General features: G+C 44.1%; 1 protein-coding gene across 5 annotated transcripts in view; it reads right to left on the reverse strand.

Moving 5' to 3' along the window:
• Window positions 1-8,132: 8,132 nt before the first annotated feature.
• PFKFB4 (6-phosphofructo-2-kinase/fructose-2,6-biphosphatase 4) overlaps window positions 8,133-19,355 on the reverse strand; it is a 69,978-nt gene continuing 58,755 nt past the window's right edge. For all 5 annotated transcript variants that reach the window (XM_025206762.1, XM_025206761.1, XM_025206760.1 and 2 more), the window contains one exon: window positions 8,133-11,079. Coding sequence is in view for 1 of the 5 variants with exons in the window: in XM_025206761.1 (XP_025062546.1) it covers window positions 11,020-11,079 (60 nt within the window). In the remaining 4 variants the exon portion in view is untranslated. The remainder of the gene's footprint in view (window positions 11,080-19,355) is intronic.

Consider the following 19,355-nt stretch of genomic DNA (forward strand, 5'->3'; position numbering starts at 1 on the left):
AGAGGGAAGTTCCCTGCTGAGCTGCCAGACATACTGCTGCCCCATGTAAAGTCACTGATTGTTAAACAGAACGGCCATAGTTTCATCTGTGCACAGTACAACTGAAGCAATATAAAGGCCTACTTCCACTTTTTAGGTTAAACTTTCCACTGTTTAATCACTACTGTATATGAAATGGAACAGAAAATATGTATCAGGGCCTAAGCCACACTGCTACAAAACTTAGTTGGATTCTCACTTCTGCTTGCTGGGTCAGCAAGTAGTTTCCTATCCCTACTTTGCATCTCTAACCTTTTGAATAATATCATACATTATCATGCTCTGACATTAGGGAGAAAATAGATTAAATAAGTGGACTGATGCTGTGAACCATCAGCACTGGTGCTTTGTGTAAGTTTATAGCATAAAAAATTGTCTGGTAGACAGATGGGTAAGAAATCCACTGCCACCTAACCTCCAATGAACCAGTAGATAGTGCCTGCCACTACTGTTAAACGGCTAAAATATACTCTACATCATCTAGGCTTCAGGAAGGCAAAAGCCCACACTGCCTCACATACGCAAGAACAAGATGGCTGTGAGAGGTACTGTTAGAGATTACACTTGGTGTTCACTGTAATACCTATAATGTAGCATCCATTGTTTTAAATAATTATTTTACATTTGGGCATGCCATCCAAATTGACAGTTAATTCAGTTCTCAATATTCTCTGCATATTACTGAAGTTATATGAGCATTATACCATGCTTTGAAGACCTCCTACTTTTGGCCCTTTTACCTCAGTGTCCATGTAGTGTTGCTGGGTGCAGAGGGTGGAAGGGGAGGCGGTAAAGGTAAAGAATTTTAGAATTAGGAAGTCATTGTTTGTGAATACCATATAGAAATCTTTTCTGGTATGGTGGTAAATTATGTCCAGCTACCAAAAAAGGCCATGTAAGATAGGATATTATATAAAAAGGTTGGACAGAATATTTGGCAGAAGATAGATATTTGAACTACCTCTCTCCCAGCGTGAGATGATCCTGTTCCCTAAATATTTCTGTTCTTGCACAATCACTGTCAGTTAGGCAGAAGGTAGGGCAGGGTTACACATTAGAGGCTAATTGGTTCAGAAAGGCATGAGTTTTCAGAGGTGACAAACCACTTTGTTAGATGCTGTTGCCTATGAAAGCTTATGTCTCTGAACCAGTTTGTCTCTAAAGATACCACACTACCCTACGTTCTGCCTGACTGCAAACTAACATGGCTAAGTACTAGAGCTGTGCAAAACAGCACTGTTCCGTTTCAACTTCCATTTCGCCATTTCGAAGGGACAGTATTTCATTTTGCTGTTTCAAAGCACCGTTCCGTTTCGTTTTGTCGAAACTGCTTTGCTGTTTCATCGTTGTTTTGACACATTTTGACATTTCGCCTATAATCTATAATGAGGAATCATGAAAATCCAATAACTTTTGTCATTTCATTCCTGATTCAAATGAAAACAGCAGAGGTGGTAGCTTCTGTTGAGGCCACAAAGCCTGTCAAGTTTCAAGGAGATAGGTGTAGGGTTTTTTGGGAAACTACACCTCAAACTGTTCAGAGCAAAACTTATGTCACCTGTAAGTGTGAAGGCACAAGGGGGTGAAAACAGCAGGCATAGTAGCCCCTGCTGAGGCCACGAAGCCTGTCAAGTTTCAAGGAGATAGGCGCAGGGGTTTCTGAGAAACTGCACCTCAAGATGCTGACAAGCAAAACTCGTGATGTGTGTCTTTGTGTATCTGTTAAGGCATGCCCTCACTGGCGCTGGGGCCTCTACACGACACGGTACTGTGCCCCAATGAGGTCTCCTCCTCGCCTACAGCCTCAGGCCGGTCCACCACTTTAAATAACAACAGGTAAGTAAACAGCACAGTAGCACTAACATCTCAGGCAGCCAAACTGTCACAGAGCCTTTCTTTCCTTTCCTGCAGGAGCTTCTTCTCCAGCAGCTGCCAGAAAACTCTCCCTGCCTGCCCTAGCCCTGGGGCTTAGATCTGCCTAGGGTCCTGCATCTTTCTTGTCAGCTGACTAGGGACAGGTGCTACGGGTCTAGGTTGTAGCCATGTTGGTCTAAGGACATGGCACTGGCAGACAAAGTTCTTTGGGTCAATCTATCATCTTTTAGTAGACCAATTGAATAGTTGGAGAAATATATCTTAGCAAGCTTTCAGGTTGAAAAACCCTTCATCAGGCTGAGTAATTACCTGCAGTTGGTGTGTGCGCTGTTCCTGGATGGAAGCATTAGTAAAGAAGCCAGATGCTGGCATGCAATGCAGGCAAGAAAGCCATACAGTAAAAATGGAAACGGAGGCGTCAGGGGGTGAGGGACAGACTGTGGTTGGGGGGGAAGGGAAATGTAGCAGGTAAAAGTGGAGAGGTACCTGGGGAGTCAGAAGTCTGGCAAGTTGTAGTGTGTCAGAATTCTAATGTCTATATTAAGTCCATGAGTTTCTGGACCTAGGAGGTTGATGAAGTGCAGTTCATAGGCTTGTCTGTGAAAAGTGGTTTGTAAATTCAAACAAGCACTGAACCTCACTAACCTCATCACCAGAAACCAACTTCCTACTGCCGAAAACACACCAAATGGATCCAGACCATGCCATGACAAGACATGCAAAACCTGCCAACAATATCTCCAGTATGGAGATATCTTCACAATACATATCTCCATCAGGGTATTCCATCAAATGCCCTGATGGAAATTATGTAGGAGACACCAAGCAACAACTGCACACCCAGAATGAGCGCACACCAAAAATCTATCAAAGACAAGAACACCCAGCTACCTGTCTCCAATCTCTCAGGCTTGACCCTCAAGGGGCATTTACAAACCACTTTTCAGCACCGGCTTCACGTCCTTGGCAAGATAGGCAGCCACCAAGGCCTGAGCGGTACCTGCCTGATGGTGGGGTCTGGTGCCACTGGACCCCACCATGAAAGCCATGCCCTTGGCCCACATTGGCAGCACCTGTGGTGGAGGAGACTGGCTGGTAGATGGCATGCTAGCATGGGACAGTGGATCCCCCTCTTCCATGTGCCCCCACCTCTGCCCTTCTGCCACCCTGACTCTGTTCACCAGCACCTCTGTCCACTGATCCAGGGTTTTGCTGACGCTCCCCTTCACTCTTGGGTCACACATGGTAGTCAGCATATGGACCATACTGGACCACAAGGGATCAAGCCACTTCCTGATGCCCTCCTTCAGCTGCTTCACCAGTACCTGCACATCTGGTGACAGCGGCTTGTCCTAGCCAGGAACATTGATCCAGGAACTTCTCTGGTGGAAGTAGCCCACCACCTTCCAGAATTTGGAAATGAGCTTGCTGGTGGTGCTGGCAGTGTCACTGGCAGCCCTGTCCCCCTCCAAGGCATCCCTGACAATGAGATGCAACTTGTGTCCCACATGGCAGATGCCAACAAAGTTGGCATCACAGACTGCCTTGACCATGTTGGCCCCATTGTCAGTGACCATGAACCCACAGGTGAGCTCGCCCTGCCCAATAAGCCACTCCTGCACCAAGTGGTTCATGGCCCCCATGATCTCAGATGCTGTGAGACTCATCCATCACCTTGGCTTGAAGGAGAGCCCACCAACAGCCTGACTGGTCGCACCAGTGCCCTGTGAGGAAGAGGTAGGCATGATCTCCACCCCGGCTGCTCCAGATGTCCAAGGTGAAGTGTAAGGCCACCTGCAGACCTGCCTTGCACAGCTCCTCCTTGTATCCTTCATACAGGGAGGGCACCACCATCCTGCTAAAGGTGGTGCATGCGGACACTTTGTAAAATAGGGCCAGAAGTGCTACAAACCGCCTGAACCATGGCTGCTCAAGTCACAGCAAGCATCTCCCCAATGTTCTGGGTGACCTCGCTCACCTTGAGAATGCGCCCCCCATGTGCCTACCTTTCCCCCACCGTTCCAAGGTGGCCTGCCTCTGCTTGCGGGGGACGGGGGCTTTGGAGCGAGAGGGGAACTTCTTTTTTGGGCACGTTCCCACTGGTGTCAGACTAAAGAGGAGCAAGGGCAAAGGAGTGGTGCCTGCATCAGCACCCCTGTGGTGCTCATGTGTTTTGTTCCCTTTCCTCAGTTTTGGCTCAGCAGTGCAGGCAGATAGTATATATGGGATCATCTGCCAACTCAAAATGATCCCAGACCACACTACGCACTCGGTTCTGGGGTGTGAGTGCATGTGCAGATGCTGCCTTTTCCCCCTCAGCTGAGCCACTTGCCTCCACAACCTCTACCTCAACCTCCTCTGAAGTGCCTTTTGGGGAAGGGGACCTGGCTGTAGGGGAAACTTGAGGGGTGTGGAGCACAAACTCAGATGATTCCCCCTTCTTCCCCATAATATCCCTTGCTAGGGCACTCAGATACAGATCCAGCTCTTCCTCTGGCACTGTAAGGTTCAACATGGGAAGTGAAATGGGGGTGGAAGAGACTGTCATGCTGGTGCTGCTGCTTGTTATCATGGTGGTGGTGGGAGGTGGTTATGGCTGGTGCTCTTGGAGGGGATGCAGACAGGCAGTGGCACTGCTCCCCTCTTGTTGCTGCCAATAGAACCAAAAGGCTCCTGCCTCCTAGTTATAGGAAAGAGGCTGTCTCCCAGTTTGGGAGGGGCAGGACTTACAGCTCTCCCTCTACCAGCTCTTCTGCCCCTCCCTGAAGGCTAGCCAGCTGCCTTTCCAGCACGCTTTGTAGTGTGTTTGGCATGCTGGAAAATCTGTGTGTTCTTCTGTAATGGAATATGTATTTATGTAATGTATGTAGATAATTGTATGTATGTATTTATGTAATAAATAAAATATATAAATGTATGTATATAAATGTATCTCGTGCTCCTATAAATTGCAATATATGCTGTGCTTTTCCGCACAGTGAATGGAATGCACACTGAGAGAAAGCACAGATTTATTTTCTGGGGAGAAAAGAATCAAAATAGACTAACAAAAACAAAAAGAGGATTTTGGACGAGGAATAAATTGAAAGGAATGAATATAATAAGGGTATTAGGAAAGCCAAAGGTATTGGGATCCCACTTGCTAGTAACAGTCTAGCAAATAGGAAGTGATAGCCTTTCTCTGATGCTGCTGAGCTGCTGGAAAACAGCTCAGTAAACTGACCCCAAGGCACAGAGAAAGCTCAGTTCAAACAATGATTTTTATGCTGTTTTTCCATCCCTCCCCCAGAGCACTGGGATTGAAAGGGACCTCAGGCACTGGAAGGCTCAGAAGAGAAAGTGAAATGGGAGTGGAGGATTCGTAGTTGGATCTGTGAATCCCAGGGAAGGATCCCTCGCCAGCTACACATCAATATCAAAGCAGTCCTTCCCCTCTCTTCCCCCTCCCTTTAGCAGCAAGCAAGCCCAGCTTCAAAACTCGAAACTTTTCGAGTGCCCTTGTTTCGTTTTGAGGCTGTTTCAAAGCCTTTCATTTCAATTTTGCTGTTTCGAGCTCAAAACGAGCTGAAACTGTGGAAGAAGAAAACCCCAGGCCTTAATTTCTGCTGACTTCTTGAGTTAGTGCACTATTTGCTAATGATTGCTTTTTCCCCGCCTAGTTTGCAATCTGCTCTTTCTCCCGCCCTTTCCCCTTGTTGAGCTGAGTAGACCTATGAAGTCAATAGGTAAAACCACAGTCTATGCCCTCTTACAGCTTTCTGGTTCAAACCAGTTTTTCTTTGACTTGTTATATCTTGTGTCATGTGACCTGAATTAAAACATATAAAAGGCTTGCTTCAATTGTCGGGGGGGGGGGGGGGGGGGGGTGGGCGTGTGTTAGCGGGGCATGCGGGACTGATAAAAGGAAGCTCTGTCTGTCCGGTGCTCTCCCCAGCAGCTGCTTGTATAATAAAGGTCTCTGACAACTTCATGACCAAACAATAGAGTGAAGCCTGTTTCTTCCACAAAAGGAAACACCCATTGAAATTTCACACAGCCCTGCTAAGTACTTCTCTTCTCAGTTGGAAAGATTTTGTACTGACCTGCTGGGAGTGCCTGCCTCAAGCCATTTAAGAGACCAACTGTAATCTTCACCTGTATCAGAAGCAGTAGTAGTTCTGACTTAAATATTTGTTTCAAAACATCTATGCTGCTTAAATTAGCTTACCTTCATCTCTAGCCAACAACAAAACACAGCAATAGAACTCTGCTATTTGCCTTCTCTTCAGCAATCAGTGCAAGGGCCACCGTGTGAACAGTAAGTAGGTAGCAATGCTTAAGGTACTTTGTGGGAAGATGGCTCACTGGCCATAAAGGCTGATATTCCTTACTTCCAAGCTACTTGTAAGAAGTGTCTGTGGGTTCTACTTCAGTGCCTGTTTTAGGTAGCTGAAAAATATGAAGCTGCCTCTTTTAAGGAGTACTACTAAATTTAAAGTGAAAAGGAATGGAAATAGCTCTTGAAGCAAAGCTGTCAACGAGGGTAAAAGCTATCAGTATTTATAAAAGAGTGAGATGGATGGCAGAGAAGGTGACCACAGGACAGTAAACTACAACATGGACTATTTTGGAATTCCTGGTCTATCAGGGTTTGGCAACATTTTGGAACGAGGGCGCTGCTTTAACAGAGCTTAACTCTGCGTATAAGCTGCTTCCAACCTGGCCTGCTACTCATACAAAGTAATTCTGACCCAACCCATACCACCACAACTGCCATAGTCAAAGCCACCATGCTAATTGCTCCTCTCCTGGTATGCTGTCACCACTTTTCCTGGCCTCAGTGAGCCAGATAAAATGTCTCCATGGGCCAGATGCAGCCCACAGGCAGTAGGTTGCTGACCCCTGGCCTAGACTAATTACTGGTCATCTTTATACACTGCCCTTATAATACAAAACTAGAAAAAGCATATTACACCATTACATCTGATGCAGTCTAGTTCGTGTGTGTTTGTGTGTGCGCGTGTTCATGCACATATACATGCAGACATACACGCACACACTATAAAATGTACGCAGAAATCAATACCAGCAAACTAATATGTAATCTGACTTTGTAGCTTCTCAAACAAACAGCAATAGCCAGAACTGGAGAAAAGTATCAAGTAGGTGAGATAATTCATCCTGCTTAAAGAAAAAGAAATCAAAATTATGTTGTACTAGTATTGCAAGTCCTAAAAATTATTTGTTACCATCAACAGTTAATTTGCACCCAAATTCATGAGGACTTATCCTCTCATATTAATTTCATATGGGGCTGGACTGGCCTTTTTATTTTAAATTCACCCTATTCTCATTCCAGTTACAAAAGAGCCAACTGATTTTTTTGATAACTTTAGCAAATCTCAGCTTTTTTCACAAACTCCACTCCATGAGAAGCATAATCACTTTACCTCATGTCTTTGTAGCAGGTTATCAGAGGCATAATGACCAGGGTCTGTGACCTGGGTAGCAGTGGCAGGAGGGTCCAGGCTGGCAGTAGCAGTGATGGCAGGGGCTGCCATTCATGTGTTCCTATAAGTGGGTGCCTGGAGCTGGTGCTCTGGTCACCTGCCCCTCATTATACTGCTGCAGTTTATGAAAATGTGGTGAACATAATCTTGAGTTAAAGATAACTCCCACTTCTCTTCATCCAGGCTACTACAGGAAACCCTTGTTATTCCCAAATCCGCTATTCACAGATTTGAATATTCGCAGTGCACTGCACCAACTGCACAGGCATGCTCAGGGTGGGTTGGGGCAAGCACCGCCGTGGCTTCCTCTGGTGCTGCACCGAGCTCTTGCCTCTGTGTAAGCCAGGCATGGAGCACTGCATGGGGCCCGGGAGGGCAGAGCCAGGGAGAGCGAAGTGAAGAGCAGAGCCGGGCGGGTGGAGGGGGAGGGCGTGCACCAGGGACAGGGAGGGAGGCGGTGGTGGTGGCATCTGCTCCCCTGGAGGCAGCTGCGGTCAGTCCCCAGGTGCTGCAGGGGAGCCCTGCGCTTCCAGCTTCTCACGGGGGGCAGGGGGATTCGCAGGGATCTCCAGAACGTATCCCCTGCGAATGGCAAGGGTCTCCTGTATTCACAAAATGTATCACAGCTTTCCAAAGTTGAGAAATTCCAAGTATTGACCTATGGAGATATTATACAACTCTCACATCAAATTACTTTTCTAAGGAGACAAGAAGAGAGACACAAATATATTGAGGTTCTAATATCAGATTTTTATTATTTGGGTCAAAGATAACATGAGATTAAGCTGAAGGCCAACCATATAAGAAAGAATAATTTAATTCCATCCAAGGACTGCACTGGAACTAGCAAGTGCATTATAACAGTTAAAATGTAATAAAAGGCATAAAGAGCAAAACATACAAGGTTGTAATTAGTTCTCGCTTATGGATGATATTCAATTGTATAACACTCAAAAAAGATGAGGATATTTTTATAATTATCAGATAGCAATAAGTAAATTTTACAGAACTTAGAGGGAAAGGCTGGTGTATTTTACATTCTTCAGCCATTTGACAACCACTTCTGAATTAGGAAGGCCAGATGCAGTCAATAAGTTATTTGTTAGCTGAAGTAAAAATGACAGTTTCACATTCTTTTCATTTTCAAGTATCAACATACAATTTAAAGTTGTATACTTTTTTTAACTTACTTATCCATCCTGTAAACCCTTCTTATCACAATATATTCAAAGACAATCTATAAAAATACCTACTATACATAAAAAGTTTAGCTTTAAAGAATTTTACAGCACCTCTGAAAGTTTAGAGAGATTAAAAACTAAAGTAAAAACACCCTCTCCTTCTGGCTGCAAAAATATTGAGGATGAGAACTTGCTATATTTCCCAGTGAAAAAGAGTGGCTTTGTGGCTCAGTAATCATGTAGGTTAACTTTTCCTTTATATAACCACATTTCTTCTACCAGGTCCAAGTTCAAAAACTATAGTAGTTTGAATTCTCATGGTAAGACTCTGCTTTCCAAAGTACATCAAGAAAACAACAGTATTCTGAAATCTGCCTTAAATAACCAAGGATACAGGCTGGACTGCCTCAATTCAGCATTACTAAAAAAGTAATCTTTAGTTTAGGCTCTGGGCCCAATGCAGAAAAGGGGCATCTGAAGCAAAAGCCTGAATTGCTGAATAAATATACTGTGAGGTGGTTTCCCTACTGCTATTTTATCTTTCCCCTCCAACAAAAGTATCTCTAGGACCAGTTTTACTAGGTCTCAGTAGATGAACTGTTCTTAGTACTGCTTTGGGGCTCATCTCAGAATCATTATTAATCATCCCTAAATACATACTTTAAATGCAGATTACTGGCTTAACAAAATACAGACAAAAAGGGTTTTGACACTAAAAGCTTCAGGCAAGTCGTTTTTGATAATTTAATACCCTATTCTTTTTTTTTAAATGAAATCTAGTTATATGGCTTGCTTCCAGAGCACTCAACATGTCACTGAAATTAGCTAAAGACAAAGCACAAGAGCAGCACGTTGCATTAGAAGCTCCCACCCTGCACAGACAAAAACAAAACAAACTTGCCTGCAAAATACCAACCCTCTATATAGAAATGAAACCTATGAATAGTAATAAGGAAGGAGCTTGGTTACTAATTGATGCAGACATCAAAAGTATTTCAATAACCAAAGGAAAGTTCTCTGTTATTTCTAGTAGGAGACACCTGCCTTGCTGCCAGCTAACTTCTATCCTTCTATCTGCCATTAATATATATGCACACTATATTTATTTGCAGGAAGTAGTACAGCTTTTACTAGACTTAGCCTATATTATATATATAATTACTTGGATCATATTTGTCTATATAGATTAGGCTAGGTACAATGAAAGATAGTAAGTAGCTTCAACATACACAGAAAAAAGTCTTCCACTTTTTAGTGTCAAAAGGAGAAAGGGTTTATGCAAATGTACAAGTTTCCATGTGAAAAAGTAAGTTTTCCAAATGCAGATTTCATTCTTACACAAATCTCAGGGAGTTTAATTTTTTAACACTTATCCTCTAGTTATTTATTTATCTTCTCACAAAAGATATTTGATATTGTTGGGGTAATTCACTCCAAAGAAAAGGCCCCCAATCATGCACAGTTTACACAGCTAGCAGGTTAAGTGGTGCATAGAGTTTTTTTGTGGGCCCAAAAGATTTATTTCACCCTGAATTTGCAAGCTTTGCTTTCTTTCAGAAAAAGCATGTTATCTTACACAGTACAGATGCTGGAAAGAGTATCTTCTAAGCCTACTCTTTATAATAGCTTTCTAGGATAATTTAAAATATTATGATGAACATTATATTTACATTCCACTGCAATCAGTTATGTAATGCTCCCCCCACTGATGATCCAAAGTGTCACAGGTCATTTGGAAATGTTTAAAAAAATGCTGTTACAGCACAGCCTATCAAACATAAAGAGCTACATTTTCCCAGTAACAGAGAAAGGATTTCTATTTCAAAACATATGCAGAGTAGCTTGCAAACAACTTGAGCTAAAAATCAAACATGGAAACAGACAATAAAAAGGATACTTCACAAACTTCTCTAGCATGCCTCCCATTTCCAGTTGTGGGGTCTCAAATACAGCCTTTGATGCATTCAATTAATATTTTCACATGTTTAAAAATTATTACACGCACACTACAAAAATATCTACTAGTAGGCAGTCATTCACATGGAACGCTTAAAAAAAACAGAAAAAGTAAAAGCCCCATTAAAACTTTACAGTAAATTGATAAGAGCAATTAAGTACCTTGCATAATCCACAAGTAAAGAATAAAAACACGGAAAAACTGCACATATTTATAGACAAAAAATTTAAAGCAACTTCACTGTGTTTCCCATAAATATTTACAATGTCATCTTGTACATTTCATTATTCAGCATTAGGATTTCTCCAGATTTATGCGTTTTCCTATAGAAAGTTGAACCACATCTAAAGAGCCTTACAACGGAGCAGTGTCCACATTTAAGGTTGCTTGACTTCAGTGTCCTATCCACTCCATTTCTGAGCTACAGTATTTCCTTGGTGCTTCACTAGCAGTAAAGAGATGTCACAAGCAATAAGGGCTATAGATGATTAGGTACTGTCATCAAGGCTTCTTCTCTTGAACGATTCACACCCACATTCTGCAAACAAAAAGCAGAAAGAGCTTAAGCAAGCTTCTCCCCCTTCGTGTGTTTGTTCTTTTGTAGGTTTTTACTTAATCGATGACATGCTACACAAAACAGGGGACAATTTTTTTTTCTACAATGTGTCTTTGATACTCATTTTCTCAAGCAGATACATCACGTGAGGCTGAAGTCCTGGACTGTAAGTAGGTCAGAAGCCAGCTTAAACTCTGAGCCAGCTATTGCACTTCTCCACAAAACCAACTGTCTTTAATATTAGTCCACGGGCTCTCACCACCACCAATGAAAAAGCGTGCATTAAGACACCCATTACGCTTGATCTGTTAAAACAAGTGGTTCATGTAGTTTTACATGAAGAGATGTATCTGAGCCTGAACCATATTTTAATATGATCCTGACTGTACTTCCATTGTGCTGAGACACTTCAGCTGAAAGAGGAGGCATTCCACATGCAGCAGTACCTGGCTCTTAAACTCTATTTTCCTGAGAGGGGAACACAAGCCAGGTGACAAGGGTCATTGTTATCCCACCTACTGTTCACCAAACAGTAACTTTTCCCATCTCAAATTTTATTAGCTAGTAAAAGATCTGATATAAATTGAAATTGATCCCATTTTTAATATCATATTTGATTTTATAATTGTTTTGCCTATTCAAGTATTTTTCATTGATTATCTTGTCTGGTCTCTTAAAAGCAGGTACACAGAGATTACATTAATTGAAAGGTTATCTGCCAAACAAACAAATCATAAAAACTAATTTTAAAAAATCTGATAGATCTATTCTCGCATCCCCACAGACAACCTGCAATAATAGGGTGCATAGGTAGGCCCCATACAAATGAAAGGGAGAAAAAGCACCTTATTTGGAGTCAAGTTATAATCATAAAAATATCTGCAATCATACAAGTCCAATTTTGTTCTCCTTCCTCTTGAATCTCACAAATGTGAACATAAAAAGCTTACAGGTTATCTCAACAGTCTTGGCTCTTTTCTGATTCTCTTTTGGTGTGAGAGATAGAGATTAGGGGGCAAAGCAAAATAAATACTATACAATAAAATAAGACAGAACTTTAAGTAGGATTAACAAGCTTCTCTGTAGCCCAAAGCAGGCAATAACTATTAAATAGGAACCATAAAATTGCAAAGCTTATTTAGTGATGGTTAGTTGCCAGCCGTTCAAGATATTATTAGTTAGTGTGACACCAAATCACTGGAAAGCTGTTCCACAAAAAAAACCCCAAACAAACAAACAAAGAAAAACAAAAAACAAACACACCCCCCCCCCCCCCCCCACTTGTGTCAGGATACTATACATGCCTCACTTACTGCTCAAGTTTTGTGGGTTTAAAACCAAATCTGCTTTAAAAAGTAAAAATACCTAAACTGTCTCCTGTGGCTTTGCAAAAAGATACACCAACACAAGGAAACATTTATTATTTGAGAGAGGAACAGTGAAACTAACTACAGTGCTATAAAAATGTACCAAGAGGAGATGCAAAACACAAAAGTAATTCCCCCCAGACCTCAAACTTTTTCAGTAATAAGAATTTTTACTGTAACTTGAAAATGATAAAGGTTAAGAAACATCAGAGTACCTTTTTCTTAAATGAAGTCTTAACTGTTTTTAACTCTTTTATTTTAATTCGGTAACACTATTTCAAATCAGCATATATATCTCTGGATTGACAAACCAATAAATTCGAGTTTCTAAGATTGCTAAGGAGACATTTAAGTCTTATTATGACAGCATTTTTAAGGCGTTTTGACCTCCAGGCAGTTAATCTGGATATGTCTACACCAGAGCGGCAGTATTTCCTAATAAGGACATTTTCAATAACGCAAGAGGCAAGAATTGTTTTGGGTGATAGTTAGGATAAAGTTAGACAAGCTTACGAATGGAAAGCATTCTTCTGGTCTGAAGAGGAAAGCAAACACAGCTGTTTTTAAGAACAGTGGGTAACCCTGTGAAATTCTAGGTAGGAGTGAAATTCCTGGGGGTAGCAGACAATTAGTAGAAGAAAAGAACTTGATCAACACCTCCCAAAACAAACCCATCAGAACCTATGTATCCTTCACTTGCCTGTCCCAAAAAAACAATACTTCTGATCCAATGCACCAAATGCCCTCAAGGTAACTAACTACATGGATGAAATTAAATAGCCCAGAGGGATGCTTCCTCTGCCTGAAGAAGGGTGTTTGTATCCAAAAGCTTGCAAAGAATAATTTTTCCAACTATTTAGTTGGTCTAATAAAAGATATCAGATTTACCCAAAGAACATTGTCTGCCTATGGTCCTTAGACCAACATGACTACAACTACCACCCAAGATGAATACTTTGCATTTGTAAGCTTGTCTTAACTTTATGCCAACTATGTATAGCTGGTCCAATAAAAGGTATCACAAAAGTATCACTCAAAACAATCCTTGCCTTTCACACAATTCCTGGACCACTGTGACAACATCACTCTTAAATTTCCATTCCCAAAAAGATGCCCATCTATACCCCCTTTTCCAGAGTTGTGGTGAACTTGATCTGGAGAAGCACCCCTGCTTCCCCCAGCAGTCACCCCCAAGAACTCAGGCTCTAGCATGTTTGAGAATAGCCACTGAAGACAACCTGACAATGGCCTCAACAGTGTACTTTTGATTTTAGAGCATGCAAGTGTAAACAGGCAGCTAGGATCCACTCAGGAATGTCTATGCCAACGTGTGCTGCTGCACAAGGTGGACATATTCTCCTATGCATCTACATAACAACCAAAAAAGGCAGACCACTTTCCATTTAAGCAGAACTGGGTAATGATCCTGGAAGAAGTTTCAGGCTGCAGTGGTGACACATAGGGGGTACATGGGGTGCATGTGCACCCCCTGTCAGGCCGTGCTCCCTGTTTAGCCAGTGGGCAGGCGGGAGCACCAGTGCGGGTGCTCCCCTGCGAGCACCAGCCGGGAAGTGGGGCTGCCAGCAAAAGCATGTGCATCGCTTCTGGAAGTGGCTGCGGGAGTTCTGGAAGTGGCATGGCCGCTTTTACAGCGAGTAAAAGTGCCTCCTCACCTCCCTCCCCCCCACCCCGGTCAGCAGGATCAATCAGCTGCTGAGGGACTGCGCCCCCCTCGGTCGCTGACTGGTGTCAGGGGAGGCACCAGACACCCATGTCAGGATGTAAAACTCTCTCAGAAATACAGAAGAGAGGCTTAAGTCAGGGCTGTCAGAGTTTATTAATTCACCCTGCTGAAACAATAACCAGGCAGAACCTGATGGGTTATCAGTTTAAATCAGCAGTATACCTGTAAAACTCAGATGATGCTGTTCTTATTGATGTTCATGATGTGTTTGTATCCAAGGTTCCTGACTAAAACAATATATCTTATTCTGATAAGATAAACTGCAAGATAATTAAAGAAACCTAGCGCATTGCGAAAGTCAAGTCCCTAACCAGCATGACTAGCTCTGTACTTAGCAGCTGGAACACCACCAGCTATTAAAGAAGTCTATATGGGATCCATCAAGAAGAAATCCAAGATCACATTCTGGGTGCAGACTGAAGTGAAAATTTTTGCCTGATCTGGCCCCAGAAAGCAGTCTATAGTGGTGACCAAACAAGTGCATAGCTACAGACCACTTAAAAAATGGCTGATCAGGTGAAAATCTGACCCCTCATAGCATAGGGTATCAGATAAAGACATTCCAAAATGTAGCATCTTCTGTAACTCTGCAGAGCTCCCAGTCTGTCACTGTTTTCAGAATGGGAGGGGGGAAAGGGAGCAGAGGGAGTTCAGTCTGGAGATTTGTCAGACCCTCTTGGAGGGTGGGGCAGGTGTACTGGAGACCGCCCTTGACATGGGGGGCTTCAATTCACCCACCCCACCCTTCAGCACCAACTGGGGAGCCCCAAGAATGAGCTCCCTCCACTGCCTTCCCCCCCCTGCCATTGGGTGCACTGGCCATTGCTATGGGAACCTGGCTGCAAGCTCTCAGCCGTAGCCAGGTTCTCCGCCCCCCTGGGACCAATAGTGAACTTCTGTTTGGTCTCGGGTACTTCGCAGAAATCGTTCTGAGTTACAGCTGGGAGCCGCATTTCTGTATGCAACCTCTAAGGCACTTGGAAAGCTGAACTAGCTCTGGACAAATGCCAAATTAAGAATTTTTACCAAACCCTGAAGTAAGATATGAGAATACTTGGAGAAAGCACGTTTTCAGAGACTCCTTTCTTCACAAGCAATAATCTTTTCTGCAGAACCAGAAAGTTCTAGAAGCCAGCACCTGGAAAAGAATATGAAGGGATTTGTAGAAAGTAAAAGCATTTTCTTTAACAAGCCCAGGTTGGCCTGGTCATTAGGAGCCATTATAGTGACATTTATTCCATCTAGCCTCATTTCCTCTAACAATTCATGCACCACTAGGACCACAGGGAGTTTATAGACTTGCTCCAGGAATGGGGGGAAGGGGCACTTTAATTAGAGCAGCTGAGAGCCACTCTAATTAGAGCACCCAGAGCATCACATGCACCAGTGTCCCTGTCAAATGAGCTTCAGTTAAAGTGCCCCCACAGCCATTTTTCAGTGTGGGGACACTGATACATGTTTGGGTTACCATACGTCCAGGTTTTCCTGAACAAGTCATTTTTTTTGGACCCCTCTGCTGCGCCCAGATGGGTTTTTAAAAAAAAGAGCAAACATCTGGGCTTTCTGCTGTCCCAGACTAGCCGCTTCGGGCTCAGAGCAGTGGGCAAGGTGATTGTTGGTCAGTGGTCCTGTACTCCCCACGCTGGCTCAGGAAAGCCAGAGAGAGAGAAAGTGAGAAAGCAGCAGGGCTGGGGGGGCAGGGGTCTGAAAGCTGGGAGTGCAGGGCACCAACAGGGCTGGGGGGGCAGAGGCTGTGGGTCTGGAGTGCGGGACACTAGCAAGGCTGGGGGGCAGGGCAGGGGGCTGCAGATCAGGAGTGAGGGGCATGGGGGACAGGATGAGTGTCTGTGGGTTGGGTGTACAGGGCACTGACAGTGCCAGGGGGCTGCAGGTTGGGAGTGAGGGGCACCCTGCAACAGAATGGGCAGAGAAAGGGCACTGCTGCCCCCCCAGGCATCATATTCCACCCCCCCCCGCTTCCCCCAGGGTAGGTGTCCACTTTTTTGGACCTGGAAATATGGTAACCCTGATGAATGTGATGCTGGAGTCTGCTGGAGCACAGTAATCATCACGCTCCAGGAGACTCGATTAATCGTACTTACAGCACAGCAGAGCAGCCTCACCGCACATGTATAGGCGCCCGAAGTGACCATATCCAGCAAGCCCCTGGGACTAACTCCAAAACTGAAAGTGTGCCTACACAGGCAACCAAAAGCAAAGGCTACATTCACTATTGATTCAAAGAGGCAGAGGGCAGAAAGGGGTCCCATAAGATCCAGAAGGAAAAAAAAAAAGACAATAAAGATATGTCCAAAGGTCAAAGTCGTGCGAGACCTCTCAGGTTTGAAGAGAAAAATATGTAAGATAACAGGGAAGTTGAAGCAAAGGAGAGGAGTCTGCTGAGAGGGAGCAGAGAGTCAGGTTTCAGAAAGGGACACTTATGAGCAGCTGCATGGAAAAGACCTGTCAATCAGAAGGAGTAAAATGAGAGAAAGGTGATTTAGGCAGGAATGGGAAGGATGGAGTAGTTATAACTAGGGTTACCATACATCCAGGTTTTCCCAGACATGTCCTCCAATCACCACATGGGCAGTTTTTTTAAATATGAACCAATGTACAGGATTTTGCTCTATTCTGCTGGCAGGAGTTGGGAGACGGTGGCTGGAGGCAGTGGGTGCACGTGTGCCTGCACATGCACATTTACCTGCTCCTGTATACACGCACACACGGCTGACATGCAGCCATGCAGGGTCATAGGAACAGCTGCAGCAGCTAGATGGCATGCAGCAGCAGGGTTGTATGAGCAGGCAAGTCTGTGCAGGGGGAGAGACAGTGTGCGTGCGCGCATGCACGTGTGTGGCAGGGGGTTGTGTGGAGTGGATGGGTGTGTGAGGGGAGGCGGTGCCTGCAGGTGTTAAGGGAAGCTGTCCGGGCACTGGGGTTGTGGCAGGGAAGAGGGATGGGGCATGCGTACCTGCCCCTTCAGCCGGGGAAGGAGCCAGGGGGGCCCTTTGAGGGCAGCAGGGAGATCTGCAGCTGGGCCAGCAGTAGCAGGGCTGGTGCCAATACTCGCGGTGACTGGCCACCCAGGAGACATTGCCCAGAGTCACTCCACTGCTGTCTCCACAAATCAGAGTCACTATGCTCTGAGCCGGCTGGGATGGGGGAAGCTAGGGGCCCCTTCCTGCAGGGCCGAGGGGAGCAGGGGGCTGCAGGTCAGGAGTGAGGGGCACTGGTAGGGATGGGGAGCTGTGGATCAGACATGAGGGGCACCAGCAAGGCCAGGGGTCTGTGGGTCAGGAGTGAGGGTCAACAGCAGGGATTGGGGGGGGCCTGCAGGTTGAAACTGAGAGGCACCAGCATAGCTGAGGGGTGGGGGGTTCTGAGGGACTGTGGGTTGGGAGTGAGGGGTACTGGCAGAGCCAGGGGGCTGCAGGTTAAAAGTGAAGGCAACGGCAGGGACAGAGACCTGCAGGTTGGAAGTGAGGGGCACTGACAGGGCAGGGGGGTGTAGGTAGAGAGTGAGGTGTCCCCCTAACAAGTCTCCTCTTTTTGGAACTGGAAATATGGTAGCCCTACTATAACAGCAGCCATGACAAAAGCCAGAACTTGGTCATTTGTTCTTTGTGAACAGAAAATACTCTCCCCAAAACCATTTACGTGAATCTATTGTACTTGGTTGCAAAATAAACAGATATGGTGTAAGGGAGTTTACTCTAACTATATTAAATTGCAGAGGAGAGTTTAAAAGGCAACATCCACAAAGGAAGCCTCCTAAAAGCTAATGGACCAAGTTTATGAAGTGCAGAAAACAAAAAAGATAAAATATATAGGGCTAAAAGAAATAGACTGATTAAAAACACAAACCATCATAGCGGCTAATGTACTATTACTAGATGATTTATCTTGGAGTTCAGTGCACAGTAATCGTGGTTAACAACACCTTCCATCGAGTGCTAGGGCTTCCATGTACTGCAACAACAGTAAGCTATAGTTAAATAATTTACACCATTGCCACATCAAGGCTAAAAATAGACAACGGGCAATTCGCATTTGAGGATATTCTCTTGCACAGAACCCCAAACCTTACAGAGGGACAAGTTCATTGTCCCGAACTAAGCACCCATCTATTTAAGCCTGATGTGTAAACAGCTGGGCTGTGCCTGTTTTGATGGGAGTCATATTCTGACTTAATCTGTTTTTAACCCTAGATAATTACACAAACTGAAACAAACTTCAGACACCTACAGAGTGATTCCATTGCCTACAATGGGTAGGATGCACCAGTAGGATGGAAGTACTATACTCATTAAAAGGAAGAATCAGCTTTAAGGGCCTGGGCATATGAGCAATTTACTATGAGGTAAACAATAAAGGGAGATTTTCAGTGTGTGAACTATTCTTGCTAATTGTTTCCATGCATAGTCTTACCTCACTGTAAATGACAACTAAATCAAGAGCAACTTGCACCTTCTGGTAACCTATTCGTGTGCCTGTGCCCTTAATGAGCTTTAAAAGTATGTTTTCAATTTTACAAGATTTCCTCAGTACTGGGCTCTACATCAAGCTATAGAGTTAACATAGTAGTAGAGTACTTAGAAGTACTCTAGTAGAGTACTTAGTACTAAGTAGAGTACTTAGAAGTACTCATAGTACATAGAAGTACTTCCTGTCCGCTTCTGGGTTTGCCACTGAGCACATGGAGGGCCACCCCCACACCCCTGTGGGATGCTCCACGCACCCCAGGATCACAGCGATCATGAGCCATGCCTGCTACCTCAAGGTATGTAGACATAGCTTTAGAAGTTTTCCATCTCCGAATCAGCATTGAATCTTCAGATTTGGCCTAACTGAATCAGGGACAGTGATCTGAATCAACGAATCGAATCACTGTCCCCAGTTCAGGCCAAATACGAATCGAATACAGCCCACTTCACACACCCCTAGGAAAAAGCCCTCATCTGTGATTTATTGAACAAATTATGAAAAAAATTGCAAAAATTTAATTTTGTACTTAAAAATAGATAAATAAAACATCTACTAGAGAACCACATTTATTAAGAGAATAGACCATTTCATAGATTCATAGATGTTAGGGTCGGAAGGGACCTCAATAGATCATCGAGTCCGACCCCCTGCATAGGCAG

This window comes from Alligator sinensis, unplaced genomic scaffold (genome assembly GCF_000455745.1).
Source record: "Alligator sinensis unplaced genomic scaffold, ASM45574v1 scaffold78_1, whole genome shotgun sequence".
Taxonomy (NCBI): domain Eukaryota; kingdom Metazoa; phylum Chordata; order Crocodylia; family Alligatoridae; genus Alligator; species Alligator sinensis.